Source organism: Panthera uncia (assembly GCF_023721935.1).
Source record: "Panthera uncia isolate 11264 chromosome C1 unlocalized genomic scaffold, Puncia_PCG_1.0 HiC_scaffold_4, whole genome shotgun sequence".
NCBI lineage: Eukaryota > Metazoa > Chordata > Mammalia > Carnivora > Felidae > Panthera > Panthera uncia.
Genome location: NW_026057585.1, coordinates 14,152,568 through 14,168,420, shown reverse-complemented (window position 1 = coordinate 14,168,420; position 15,853 = coordinate 14,152,568). Strand labels below are relative to the sequence as shown.

General features: G+C 36.6%; 1 protein-coding gene across 5 annotated transcripts in view; it reads right to left on the bottom strand.

Annotated features, from left to right (window-relative positions):
- Window positions 1-15,853, bottom strand: part of LOC125912321 (calcium-binding mitochondrial carrier protein SCaMC-1) — a 144,148-nt gene that overhangs the window by 16,408 nt on the left and 111,887 nt on the right. For 4 of the 5 annotated variants that reach the window (XM_049616679.1, XM_049616676.1, XM_049616678.1 and 1 more), the window contains 3 exons: window positions 11,450-11,561; window positions 3,999-4,157; window positions 1,518-1,670 (listed from right to left, as the gene is read on the bottom strand). In XM_049616679.1, the coding sequence (XP_049472636.1) occupies window positions 1,518-1,670; window positions 3,999-4,157; window positions 11,450-11,561 (424 nt within the window). The remainder of the gene's footprint in view (window positions 1-1,517; window positions 1,671-3,998; window positions 4,158-11,449; window positions 11,562-15,853) is intronic. The other variant, XM_049616680.1, reaches the window with a different exon arrangement.

Sequence of the window (15,853 nt, the reverse complement as noted above, 5' to 3'; positions counted from 1 at the left end):
AACGTGGATGGAACTAGGTATTATGCTAAGCGAAATTAGTCAGAGAAAGATAAATATCATATGACTTCACTCATATGTGGGATTTAAGATACAAAACAGATGAACATAAGGGAAGGGAAGCAAAAATAATATAAAAACAGGGAGGGGGACAAAACATGAGAGACTCTTAAATACAGAGAAAAAACTGAGGGTTGCTGGAGGGGTTGTGGGTTGGGGGAGGGCTAAATGGGTAAGGGGCATTAAGGAGGACACTTGTTGGAAAGAGCACCAGGTGTTATACGAAGGGGATGAATCACTGGATTCTACTCTTGAAATCATTATTGCACTATATGCTAACTTGGATGTAAATTTAATAATAAATAAATAAAATTTTTAAAAAAGAGAGAAACAGAAGAAAAAAGAATGAAATATTGCCATTTACAACAAGGTAGATGGAAGTAGAATGTATTATGCTAAGCGAAATAAGTCAGTCAGAGAAAGATAAATACTTGATTTCACTCATATGTGGAATTTAAGAAACACAACAGATGAACATAGGGGAAGGGAAGGAAAAATAAGATAAAAACAGAGAGGGAGGCAAACCATAAGAGACTCTTAAATACAGAGAACAAACTGAGATTTTCTGGAGGGGAGGTGGGTAGAGGGATGGGCTAAATGGGTGATGGGCATTAAGGAGGGCACTTGTTGGGATGAGGACTGGGTGTTGTATGTAAGTGATGAATCACTAAATGCTACTCCTGAAACCATTATTATACTATATGCTAACTAATTTGGATTTAAATAAAAATTTAAAAATATAAAGAAAGAAAGAAGGAAAGAAAAGAAAGAAAGAAAGAAAGAAAGAAAGAAAAGAAAAGAAAAGAAAAGAAAAGAAAAGAAAAGAAAGAAAGTCTTTTTTTTTTTTTAGGGGCACCTTGGTGGCTCGGCAAATTGAGCATTTGACTCTTAATTTCAGCTCAGGTTACAATCCCAGGGTTGTGAGATCGAGCTTAGGATTCTCTCTCTCTCCCCCTCTGGCCCTCTCCCCAGTTCATGTGTTCTGTCTCTAAAATAAAACAAATAATAATAATAAACGTCTTTTTTAAAATAAATCATATGAAATTAAGAATCCTAGAGTTTAGGGACGCCTGGGTGGCTCAGTCAGTTAAGTGTCCAACTTCAGCTCAGATTATGATCTCACAGTTCATGGGTTCAAGCCCCACATCAGGCTCTGTGCTGACAGCTTGGAGCCTGGAGCCTGCTTGGGATTCTATGTCTCCCTCTCTGTCTCTGTCCCTCCCCTGCTCACGTTCTTTCTCTTAAAAATAAAATAACATTAAAAAAAATTCCTAGAGCTTAGTCATAAGGAATTTGAGTTTATCTAGTCTAATCTCCTATAAGAGAAATTCCTCCTGGAGTAGATGTGGAAAATTATTATGCATTACAACAAGAACCCAAAAAGCACTGTATGTTCACTGCTATTGAATCAGTTTATTAACTCCTCTTTGTTAACAAATTCCACAGGTGATAACAATTACCTGTTCATATGACCAGAACTTAACAGCTGTCTCAGGAGCAATTTTAAGGACATTTGTACCATTTCCTCTCCAAAGGGAGCGGATACCTCCTTCCTTCACCATCTGTCGAAAGCCGTCATATATGTTCATTTTGCCTGATTTTGAACCGTGGACCTAAAAATAAAAGCAGAGTGATACAAAATACTGGTGGCATGTTACTGTTATTATTTCTAAGGTAACCATACAAACCACCCTCTTTATTTCAACACTATTTATTACTGCAAGAAGATATGTTTAAAAATAGAATCTAGAAAAAATAAAAATAGAATATAGAATATAGAAAGCTCAGAAAATATAGAATGATGGGAAGAATTATTACCACATTGTAGAGGCTGATTCCAAATCTAAAACTAAGAAAAATCAGTACCCTCAGTGTGGGAAAGCAGGCAGACAGGACATGATCAAAATTAAAATTATTACAGACAACAATAAGATAACATGAACCAAAGTATGTATTAGACTACAGAACTGCCCTTGGAATGTGAACAAGTTCAGTTTAAGAGACTTTTAAAAATACACTGCAAGTAATATACTATCTCTCCGCCCCCCAGAAGCAATACCACCATGAAATATAAATGGGTCTGAAAATAATTTTGTATTTTGTATATCAGAGCCATAGACAATGGAATGCACACAGCCTCCCACCAAAACTTAAAATACCTTCTATGGCTTATCTCAAAGCCTCTCTAGGCAATAAATTCATGGCAACATGTACCACTTGCCTCACCCAGTGACTACTTGGTTTATACCACAGATGTGATCACTATTTAAATACACTAGACCTTATAACTGCCTCTGTATAAAAATGACAAAATCTAATAAGCCAAAAACAGTTATAGAAATCAGCTCTTCTTCTGATCATTTTGGTTATGGTATGAGTGGCTACTGAATGAGTGGCTACTGTAAAAAACAGAAAAACAATATGTGAAGGGCTGAAGAATAAAGGTCAGCCACGTGGGCAATATATGATCAATCCACAATAAAAACTCTGGACATCAAAGACTCAGGCGAACTTTCTTGGTTGGTTTGCAACACTGTGCATATTGTCATACATCAATGCTGGAACATAACACATGGCAACTCTACAGGGAGAAGAAAACAAAAACTCTGCATTTGGTGCTTTCCCAGACTTGTCCTTATATGCTTTTTTCCTTGGCTGATTTGAATCTGTATCTTTCCTTGTAATAAACCACATCCATGAGTATTAAAGCTTCTAGTATATTCTGTGAGCCTTCCTGAATTATTGAACCTGAAGGTAGTTTTGAAAAACCCCACCCACCTACCCCACAGAACTTGCAGGAAATAAAGTCCAGAGATATCCATTTTATTTTAAATGAACTTCACAATAAAATATGACAAAGGAAAAGATGAATGCTTATTCAAGCTCTCTCAAAGTCAATTTACTATCATTCCTAAAGAAAAACACAAACACCAATTCCTTCTTATTCTTCTTTAATGCACTATTTTTACCCCTAAATATATCTTGGGATTTAGGTACATTCTGAATGGATGCTGTTAAAAATATTGTCAGAAATGTTTTTATACCTAAATCTAATGACAAGTATAAAAAATGTTGACCACAGGTATGACAACACAACTTGTAAAAACTCATTTTTAAGCAACTACTATATTCCAGTAGGGTTTTCCTGTTTATCAGGCATTTGCACATATTCTAAATCATTTAATTCTTACAAATAGCCTTGTTAGATATTCTTAATCCCACTCCCAGATGAAGGAAAATGAGACCTCAGGGGTTCCATGCAGTGTGAGAACCACAGCTCTATAGCCAAAGATACTCCATTCCTTGTCTAATTTGCTATAAAGGAAAAATTATTTATTTCTCTGAGCCTCAGGTTCTCCAGAGATAATGTGAGGATATAATACCTACTTGCTATGAAGATTAAATGGGTTACCATAATGAGCACCAAATAAATATCAATTCCTTTCCTTTCTCCTTCTTTCCACTCTGATCAGCCAAAGCCACATTGCAGGTAAATAGCAAAGTCAGTCTATAAATCCAGGTCTTTTCTACTAACCTCATCTTTAGAATGATTTTAAAAATCACATCCCTGTTCCCAGATTCTAAAACTTAGAAACATTCCACTTTGAGAAAGTACACAAAACAGAAGGAAATATAAATAATTTAAGGAGAATCCTACAATAATGGCCTAGAGATTTTTTTCTAATTAAACATTTGAAAAGTCATAGAATGCCAAAGACTAAAAGTTCATCACACAACAATTTAAGGTTTTACAGAACACTGAAATACTTACATGGACTGAATTCAGGATTAATAGCAACAAAATAGAGCTTTCATACTTTCTTTTTTAAGGTATGAAAGAATATTACTAAGAAATTTTAAAACTTCTTTTTCAAACCAGCACATTTCTCACTGTTTCAGAATATGTAGGAGAAACTTAGACACAAGATCATAAAGTTCACCTGCATCATGACTTTCAGACGATCCAAAGGGGCAGTGCTTGTTCGAGAGACGGCACCAGCAATACCTCCTGCCAAAAGCTGCCTCCACCACTGTCCGGACTTCTTTTCTTCTTCAGTGAACTCATCCGGAATACTTAAACTGTCTCCTATGTCAATACCCTGTTAAATGGAAAGATCCCCATGCCCCTTCAATTAAAAATAGATCACTCCAGAAGGTTTCTCTTGGAGAAGAATCATGTGTTAGTTTATAGTTAACATCAACTTCATTCCTTAGAAAGTATACTAAGCCAAAGTCCACAGAAGATGGTGGAGCATCATGGAGACCCTGAACTTGTCTCCTCCCTGAAACGCAGCTAGGTCAGCACCAAACCGTTTTGAACAACTAGGAAACTGATATGGGGACTAACGCAACAATCTATGTAACTTGAGCCACAGAACCCCACAGGAACGGGGCATGAAGAGGTGAGCTGGGGTCAGAAAGGCTACAGAGGGTAGGGAGCCATTTTCGTGGAAAGAGGACAGAGAGAGAGAGAGAGAGAGAAAGAGGAAGAGTGTGGTGCATCAGGATTGCACAAGAAAAGCACATCCCTTGAAAGTAGCTGGAGAGAAAGAGAAAGAGTGTAAACACTCACAGGGAACTGAACAAGAAATCTTTTCACCCAAACCATTGATGGGGAGAAAGGAGAGGGTTTCAATACCACTAGGATTCTATAAACAGTGGACCATAGAGTCTGAAGTTTCATCTGAACTAGAGCTTAGAACCAGGATAAGAAGAATACTAGCTGGGGTTGAAAAAAGCATAGAAGACACCAGAGAATCCCTTTCTGTGGAGAAAAAAATAAAATCTAGTCAAGAGGAAATTAAAAATGTTATAATCAAGATACAATCTCGAATAGATGCCATGACAGCAATGATGGATGAAGCAGAACAGTGAATAAGCGATATAGAAGATAAAATTATGGAGATTAATGAAGCAGAAAAAAAAGAGGAAAACAAAGGCAAAAGATCATGATACAAGACTTAGAGAATTCAGTGACTTATTAAAAAGGAATAACATCCGAATCATAGGAGTCCCAGTAGATGAAGACAGAGAAAAGGCGCAGAAGGTTTATGTGAGCAAATTATAGTGGAAATCTTTCCTAATTGGGGAAGGACACGGACATCAAAATCCAAGAAGCACAGAGAACTCTCATTAGATTCAACAAGAACTGACCATCACCAAGGCATATCATAGTCAAATTCACAAAATCCACAGACAAGGAAAGAATTATGAAAGCAGCAAGGGGAAAAAAAAAGTCCTTAACCTACAAGAGAAGACAGATCAGGTTCACAGCAGACCTAACCACAGAAACTTGACAGGCCAGAAAGGAGTGGCAGGATATATTCAACATGCTGACTCAGAAAAATATGCAGCCAAAAATTCTTTATCCAGCAAGGTTGTCATTCAAAATTAGAAGGAGAGACAAAGAGTTTCCCAGACAAACAAAAACTAAAAGAGTTCATGACCATTAAACCAGCCCTGCAAGAAATTTTAAGTCAAACTCTTTGAGTGGAGAAAAGACAAAACAAAACAAACAAACAAAAAACAGAAGAAACAAAGACCAAAAGGACCAAAGAACATCAGCAGAAACACCAACTCTACAGGCAACACAATGGCACTAAGTTCATATCTTTCAGTACTCACTCTAAATGTCAATGGACTAAATGCTCCATTAGTCCAGTGGACTAAATGCTCCAAAGACATAGGGTATCATAATGGACAAGAAAACAAGAACCATCTATAAGTGCTTACAAGAGACTCATTTTAGACCTAAAGACACCTGTAGACTGAAAGTGAGGGGATGGAGAGCCATCTATAATGCTAATGGTTATCAAAAGAAAGCTGGAGAAGCCATACTTATATCAGACAAACTGGATTTTAAAAATAAAGACTGTAACAAGAGATGAAGAAGGGCATTATATCATAATTAAAGGGTCTATCCAACAAGAAGATCTAATAATTATAAATATTTACGGCACCAACATGGAAGAACCCAAATATATAAATCAATTAATCACACATAAAGAAACTCATTGCTAATAATACCATAATAGTAGGGGACTTCAACACCCCCACTTACAGCAATGGACAGATCATGTAAGCAGAAAAGCAACAAGAAAACAATGGCTATGAATGACACACTGGACTGGATGCACTTAACAGATATATTCAGAACATCTCATCCTAAAGCAGCAGAATACACATTCTTCTTGAGTGCACATGGAACATTCCCCAGAATAGATCATATACCAGGTCACAAATCAGCCCTCAACAAATTCAAAAAGATTGAGATCATACCATCCATATTTTCAGACCACTGAAATTCAAAATCACTATGAAATTCAAAATCAACCACAAGGAAAGATTTGGAAAAACCATGAATACTTGGAGATTAAAGAACATCTTATTAAAGAATGAATGGGTTAACCAAGTAATTAAAGAGGAAATTTAAAAATACATGGAAGTCAATGAAAATGAAAACAGGACAGTCCAAATCTTCTGGGATACAGCAAAGGCGGTCATGAGAGGGAAGTATACAGCAATCCAGGCCTTCCTAAAGAAGGAAGAAAGGCCTCAAATATACAACCTAACCTTATACCTCAAAGAACTGGAAAAAGAACAGTAAATAAAGCCCAAAACCAACAGAAGAAGGGAAATAATAAAGATTCGAGCAGAAATCAATGATTTTGAGGAAAAAAAAAAAGAGTAGAACAGATCAATGAAACCATGAGCTGATTCTTTGAGTTAACAAAATAGATAAAATCCTATCTGGACTGATCAAAAAGGAAAAGGAAAGGACCCAAATAATAAAATCACAAATGAAAGAGGAGAGATCACAACCAACACTGCAGAAGTATGAACAATAATAAGAGAATATTATCAGCAATTATATGCCAACAAATCGGGCAATCTAGAAGAAATAGACAAATTCCTAGAAACATATAAACTACAAAAAACTGAAATAGGAAGAAATAGAAAAATTTAACAGAGCCATAACCAGTGAGGAAATTAAATCAGTAATCAAAAATCTCCCAACAAACAAGAGTCCAGGGCCGGATGGCTTTCCAGCGGAATTTTACCAAACATTTAAAGAAGAGTTAACACCTATTCTTTTGAAGCTGTTCCAGAAAAAAAGAAATGGAAGGAAAGCTTCCAAACTCATTCTATGTGGCTAGCACTACCTTGATTCCAAAACCAGACAAAGACCCCGCTTAAAAGGAGAACTACAAACCAATTTCTCTGATGAACATGGATGCAAAAATCCTCAACAAGATACTACTAGCCAAACAGATCCAACAATACATTAAAAGAATTATTCACCACGATCAAGTGGGACTTATTCCTGGGCTGCAGGGCTGGTTCAATATCTGCAAATCACATTAATAAAAGAAAGGACAAGAAGCACATGATCCTCTCAATAGATGCTGAAAAAGCATTTGACAAAATACAGCATCCTTTCTTGGTAAAAAAAAAAAAACAAAAACAAACAAACAAAAAAAGCCTCAAAAAAGTAGGGATAGAAGGAACATACCTCAAGATCATAAAAGCCATATATGAAAGACCCACTGCTAATGTCATCCTCAATGGGGAAAAACCGAGAGCTTTCCCCTTAAGGCCAGGAACATGACAAGGATGTTCACTCTCACCACTGTTATTCAACATAGTGTTGAAAGTCCTAGCCTTAGCAATCAGACAACACAAAGAAGTAAAAGGCATCTAAATTGGCAAGGAGGAAGTCAAACTTTCGCTCTTCGCAGATGACATGATACTCTATGTGGAAAACCCAAGACTCCACCAAAAAATTTGCTAGAACTGATACATGAATTCAGCAAAGTCTCAGGGTACAAAATCAAAGTACAGAAATTGGTTGCGTTTCTATACACCAATAATGAAGCACAGAAAGAGAAATCAAGGAATTGATCCCTTTTACAATTGCACCAAAACCATAAAATACCTAGGAATAAACCTAACCAAAGAGATGAAATATATATACACTGAAAACTATACAAAGCTTATGAAAGAAACTGAAGAAGAAACAAAAAAATGGAAAATTTTCCATGCTCCTGGATTGGAAGAACAAATATTGTTAAAATGTTGACACTACCCAAAGCAATCTACATATTCAAATCAAAATAACACCAGCATTCTTCACAGAGCTAGAACAAACAATCCTAAAATGTGTATGGAACCAGAAAAGACCCCGAAGAGCCAAAGTTATGTTGAAAAAGAAACGCAAACCTGAAGGCATCAAAATGCCAGACTTCAAGATGTATTACAAAGCTGTAATCATCGGGGCGCCTGGGTGGCGCAGTCGGTTAAGCGTCCGACTTCAGCCAGGTCACGATCTCGCGGTCCGTGAGTTCGAGCCCCGCGTCAGGCTCTGGGCTGATGGCTCGGAGCCTGGAGCCTGTTTCCGATTCTGTGTCTCTCTCTCTCTCTGCCCCTCCCCCGTTCATGCTCTGTCTCTCTCTGTCCCAAAAATAAATAAAAAACGTTGAAAAAAAAATTAAAAAAAAAAACAAAAAAAAAACAAAGCTGTAATCATCAAGACAGTACGGTACTGGCACAAAAACAGAAACACAAATCAATGGAACAGAACAGAGAACCCAGAAATAGACCCACAAATGTATGGCCAACTAATCTTTGACAAAGCAGGAAAGAATATCCAATGGAATAAAGACAGTCTCTTTAGCAAATGGTGTTGGGAAAACTGGACAGCAACATGCAGAAGAATGAACCTGGACCACTTTCTTACACCATACACAAAAATAAACTCAAAATGGATGAAAGACCTAAACGTTAAGACAGGAAGCCATCAAAATCCTAGAAGAAAAAGCAGGCAAAAACTTCTTTGACCTCAGATGCAGCAACTTCTTATTCAACATGTCTCTGAAGGCAAAGGAAACAAAAGCAAAAATGAACTATTGGCACCTCATCAAAATAAAAAGTTTCTGCACAGTGAAAGAAACAATCAGCAAAACTAAAAACAACCAACAGAATAGGAGAAGATATTTGCAAATGGCAGATAAGATAAAGGATTGGTATCCAAAATCTATAAAGAACTTATCAAACTCAACACCCAAAAAACAAATAATCCAGTGAAGAAATGGGCAAAAGACATGAATAGACACTTTTCCAAAGAAGACATCCAGATGACTAACAGACACATGAAAAGATGCTCAACATCAATCATCATTAGGGAAATACAAGTCAAAACCACAATGAGATACCTGATACTGGTCAGAATGGCTAAAATTAATAACTCAGGCAATGACAGATGTTGGCGAGGATGTGGAGAAAGAGGATCTCTTTTGCACTGCTGGTGAGAATACAAACTGGTACAGCCACTCTGCAAAACAGTAAGGAGCTTTATCAAAAAATTAAAAATAGAACTACCCTATGACCCAGCAATTGCACTACTAGGTATTCATCCAAAAGATACAGGAGTGCTGATTTGAAGGGGCACGTGTGTCCCAATGTTCATAGCAGCACTATCGACAATAGCCAAAGTATGGAAAGAACCCAAATGTCCATCGACTGATGAATGGATAAAGAAGATGTGGTATATATCTACAATGGAATATTACTCAGTGATCAAAAAGAATGAAATGTTGCCATTTTCAACAATGTGGATGGAACCAGAGGGTATTATGCTAAGCGAAATTAGTCAGTCAGAGTAAGACAAATATGTTATTTCACACATATGTGGAATTTAAGAAACAAAACAGATGAACATAGGGGAAGGGAAGCAAAAATTAGATAAAAACAGAGCAGGAGACAAACCATAAGAGACTCTTAAATACAGAAAACAAACTGAGGGTTGCTTGCAGGATGTTGGGTGGTGGATGGGCTAAATGAGTGATGGGCATTAAGGAGGGGACTTGTCAGGATGGGCACTGAGTGTTACATGTCATTGACGAACCACTAAATTCTATTCCTGAAATTATTATTATACTATATGTTAACTAACTTCAGAATTTAACTTAAAAAAGAAAAACAAATGCAAAAGCTGCAGAAATTTTCAAGTAAATATTTTAGTACAGTAGATTACTAGAAGAGAATAAAAATATTTAGAACTTTTTTATTCAAAAAAAAAGTACACTGAACTAATTTGAGCATATAGATAATTATAAATAGACTATCCACACTAAATGAAGTACACTATCACTTCACAGGAAATGAAAGTTAACAGTAATTACAAATTTACAAAACCAAAAACTACAGCTTTCTTTCTTAATGGATTCAGAACAACTTTTCTCTTCTTGGTCTAAGTTAGAATGAAAGATCAGCCTTTTGTCAAGTGTTGTGAATCCTTTTTAGCTACAGAAAGAAATTAGTTTGTCAATTCTTCAAAGGTATTCCCTTTATCTCAAAATTCTAGCCACATTATTCTTTATACCATGATATATGCTATAGACCTGTAAATAAAAATTAAAGCTATATATGTGAACACCTCGAAACTCATCTGCTATACAGACTGTCTATAAATATTTTTATAGACTTGTCATTTAAAACATGCAACAAATTCTTTATAAAATTTAGCTAACAAGGAAATACTGTTTAAAAATAATCCTTCATCCTACTCACATCACCATAGATTAAAAATATAGCTTGAGATAAATTGAGTTCTTTTTTTTTTTAATTTTTTTAACGTTTATTTATTTTTGAGACAGAGAGAGACAGAGCATGAACAGGGGAGGGGCAGAGAGAGAGGGAGACACAGAATCGGAAACAGGCTCCAGGCTCTGAGCTGTCAGCACAGAGCCCGACGCGGGGCTCGAACTCACGGACCATGAGATCATGACCTGAGCCGAAGTCGGACGCTTAACCGACGGAGCCACCCAGGCGCCCCGAAATAAATTGAGTTCTATAATGATAGTATTTCTACAACTTTATCAGCTAAGTGCTTCTGGTGTAAAAGATTTTATAGGTAGGAGTGTAGGGATAAGAGGCTACGCTATAGTAGTAACCCTCTCTTTCTTAATTTTACTATCAATAAAATGAATACATGACTGTAGCCTCACCTGTTATCAACTATCTCCAAAGATACAGTAAGAGTCTGATTATGTAAATATAACTTCACATAAGTAGAAAATTTATCTAGGCAACTGAACTACTAATATATTTTCTATACTCATAGAAATGAGGCATTAATCATCAATCATTTTATAATGTTCTATTTAAGTTTAGGCATTGCTACCAGCAGCAATGTGAACCCTAGACTTTATTTATTATGTATAAAATTTACTGAAATCCACGAATAAGCATAGCAGACAAACCCATTAGAAAAATTAAAATTCCCTCAGAGAGTTCCCATTGTTTTAGGGAGCAGATTTAACAATAACGTGAACTTCAGGGATGCCTGGGTGGCTTACAAGGAAGTATAATGTAATGCACATAGCATACTTACAGTAGAATGTTTCCAGAAACGGATAATTTCCTCAATGTCTGTAACAGGATTAAATAAGAAATAGTCCCTCCATTCATTCCAGTCTACTGTCATTGTCCCATCAGTATCAATACTGAAAATAAAAAGAAGCAAATTAAAAAACAAAATAAAATTTATAAGTAAAACATTATTGGCCATTTTGCAGAATGATAGTTTCTTTTCAAACTCAGTATTCTTATTAAAAAATTCCAGTTCACAATAATAGATTGTTGGAAATGGCAGCAAGTTTTTGATGTTCTGTTAAATAGTTTTAATCATTTAGATAAAGAAGGGTCCCAAAGTTAGAGAGCTCTCACTGAAGACTACTTTTGGCACTGTGTCAAACTCCAATCAGTGAGCTATCAAACACTAAAGCTTGAAGACTAAATATTGGGAGGGAAATGAATAGATTTATGATCTATCTTTTTTTCTTGCACTGGCTCAGGAAGATATTTCTTTTTTTGTTTAAAGTGTTTATTTTTGAGAGAGAGAGAGAGACAGAGAGGGAGGAAGGGAGGGAGAACAAGTAGAGGAGGGGCAGAGAGGGAGATAGAGGGTCCAAAATGGGCTCTGCATGGACAGCAGAGAGCCCGATGCAGGACTTGAATTTACGAACTGTGCGATCATGACCTGAGCTAAAGCCCAAAGCTTAACTAACTGAGCCACCCAGGTGCCCCAGAAAGATATTTCTTAACGCTCTGTTAAAATATTTGGATGTGATTTGGGAATATACGCAAAATATTCTATCAATTTCCTTCTCTAACTTCCTCAAAGCTAAGAAAATTAGCAGTATTGGGGCGCCTGGGTGGCGCAGTTGGTTAAGCCTCCGACTTCAGCCAGGTCACGATCTCGCGGTCCGTGAGTTCGAGCCCCGCGTCAGGCTCTGGGCTGATGGCTCAGAGCCTGGAGCCTGTTTCCGATTCTGTGTCTCCCTCTCTCTCTGCCCCTCCCCCGTTCATGCTCTGTCTCTCTCTGTCCCAAAAATGAATAAAAAACGTTGAAAAATAAAATTAAAAAAAAAAAAAAAGAAAATTAGCAGTATTTATAAAAGAAAATCTAACTTGCTGATTGGGGCTTTTGAATCTTAAGAAATCTGGGTACCTCATCTTCAACATGTAACATTAATATACTGTAGTCTTAGATATTTGTCATTAACTTTTTGCTTGTTTTACAAGTGTCTTCATAGTGTGTCATTTAACCAGCTTTTACCTAAGATCTACTCTGTTGCCTGCCAGGATTTTGATTGTTTTGTTCACTATCTATACTCAAGACCTAAAGTGGCTGGCACAAAGAAGGTGCTCATTTATTTGTTGAATTAATGAATGTCTCTGAAGAAAAGTTTGAGTGTCTCCTCCAAACTTTATATTTATTCTATAATTTGTGTGAAAATGATACATAAAGATGGCAGTCAAATAAAAAGTAATTTTCAGGCACTTATTATCATGTTTTCTAGTGCCAATTTCTAATTTTGACCTCCATGTGTGAAATTACACTTAAACTTTCATTTGTCTCAGCACATGGGTATTAACATTCGACATGTGCATGAGAGTCCTAGTTACTACTTATGTTTATAACATTGTTGTGGGCTGCAATACTTATAGCCACTATTTTCCATTTTAATGCAATTGTTTATCATCTGACCCTACCCCTCCACCTCCCACACATGCCTTCATAAGTATCTTCCACAAGGCAAAGATTTTTGTTGATTTTGTTCACTGATATGACCCAAGTGTCTAGAACAGCCTAGCAGAGAGAATATTTATTGAATGAATACATGAATTCCAAATTCTGGAGCTTAAAGCAACAGAACACTGATAAACTTAAATAAAATAGTCTCATTGTGGTTTAAATCACATTTCTCTTCAAATCACTAATGATGTCAACCATCCCTTACCGTATTCATTTGCTATTCAGGTTTCCTTTTACTTGAAATGCCTGTTTGTCTTTTGCCCATTTTCCTACTACATTAAGCGTCTTTTTCTTTTATATGTACAGTTCTCTATATAGTTGATTCTTATACTTCAAGTTATAAATTAGCAGATACCTTCTCTTTGTCTATTCACTTTGTTTATGGTATCTGTGAAAAGATGCTCTTAATTTTAATATAGCTGAATTTATCAATCTTTTTATTTGCACTACTGCCTTTTGTGTCTTTTTTTTTTTTTTTAATAAATCCTTCCTTACATGAGATAAAGACATTTCCTTTTCTTCCTCTATAAGTACTCCCAGTTAACTTTGACATTTAGGTTGATTTTTGTGTCTGGCGTCAGGTAGGTATCCAGTTTCACATGTGTCAGCACGGACAACCAGATGCATTAGCCCCACATACCACATAGTCTCTCCTTTCCCTTTTCCTGTCTTCTGTGTGACAAATCCTAAATATGGATGGGTCTGATTCTGGGATATTATGTTCCACTTACCACCTTGGCTATCTGTGTACCACCACCACTGTCTTAACTATAGCTGAATAACAATCAGTATCTGGCAGAGCAGGTCCCTGCTTCTCACAGCTCTTCAGGAATGTGTTGGTTATTCCTGGGCCTTTGCTCTTTGGTATAAATTTGATGCTCAGCTTGACAAGTTCCTTGACAAGTTTCAATGGCACTGAATCATTATCAATTTGAAAAAAAGGTACAGCTTTTCTGTATCAAGTATTCTAAGAAAAGCCCACAGTTAATATCATCCTAAATGGGGAAAAACTGAGAGCTCTCCCCCTGAGATCAGGAACAGGACACAGATGTCCACTCTCACCACTGTTATTTAACATAGTGTTGGAAGTCCTAGCATCCACAATCAGACAACAAAATGAAATAAAAGGCATAAAAATTGGCAAAGAAGTCAAACTTTCACTTTTCACAGACGACATGATACTCTACATGGAAAACCCGACAGACTCCACCAAAAGTCTCCTAGAACTGATACATGAATTCAGCAAAGTCACAGGGTACAAAATCAATGTACCGAAATCAGTTGCATTTTTATACACCAATAATGAAGCAACAGAAAGACAAATAAAGAAACTGATCCCATTTACAATTGCACCAAGAACCATAAAATACCTAGGAATAAACCTAACCAAAGATGTAAAAGATCTGTATGCTGAAAACTATACAAAGCTTATGAAGGAAATTGAAGAAGACACAAAGAAATGGAAAAATATTCCATGCTCATGGACTGGAAGAATAAATATTGTTAAAATGTCAATACTACCCAAAAAAATATACATATTCAATACAACTGCCATTCTTCTCAAAGCTAGAACAAACAATCCTAAATTTGTATGGAACCACAAAAGAACCCGAATAGCCAAAGTAACATTGAAGAAGAAAACAAAAGCGGGAAGCATCACAATCCCAGACTTTAGCCTCTATTACAAAGCTGTAATCATCAAGATAGTATGGTATTGGCACAAAACCAGACACATAGACCAATGGAATAGAATAGAGAACCCAAAATTGGACCCACAAATGTATGGCCAACTAATCTTTGACAAAGCAGGAAAGACAGTCTCTTTAAAAAATGGTGCTGGGAGAACTGGACAGCAACATGCAGAAGAATGAAACTAGACCACTTTCTTACACCATACACAAAAATAAACTGAAAATGGATGAAAGACCTGAATGTGAGACAGGAAACCATAAAAACCCTAGAGGAGAAAGCAGGAAAAAACCTCTTTGACCTCAGCCGCAGCAATTTCTTACTTGACACATCTCCAAAGGCAAGGGAATTAAAAGCAAAAATGAACTACTGGGACCTCATTAAGATAAAAAGTTTCTGCACTGCAAAGGAAACAATCAACAAAACTAAAAGGCAACTGATGGAATGGGAAAAGACATTTGCAAATGACATATTGGATAAAGGACTAGTATCCAAAATCTATAAAGAACTCACCAAACTTCACACCCGAGAAACAAATAATCCAGTGAAGAAATGGGCAGAAGATATGAACAGACACTTGTGCAAAGAAGACATCCAGATGATCAACAGGCACATGAAATGATTCTCAACGTCATGCATCATCAGGGAAATACAAATCAAAACCACACCAAGATACCACCTCATGCCGGTCAGAGTGGCTAAAATGAACAACTCAGGAAACAACAGAGGCTGGCGAGGATGTAGAGAAACAGGAACCCTCTTGCACTGTTGGTGGGAATGCAAACTGGTACAGCCACCCTGGAAAATAGTGTGGAGGTTCCTAAAAAATTAAAAATAGAACTATCCTATGACCCCGCAATAGCACTGCTACGAATTTACCCAAGGGATACATACAGGAGTGCTGATGCATAGGGGCACATGTACCCCAATGTTTATAGCAGCACTTTCAACAATAGCCAAATTATGGAAAGAGCCTAAATGTCCATCAACTGAAGAATGGATAAAGAA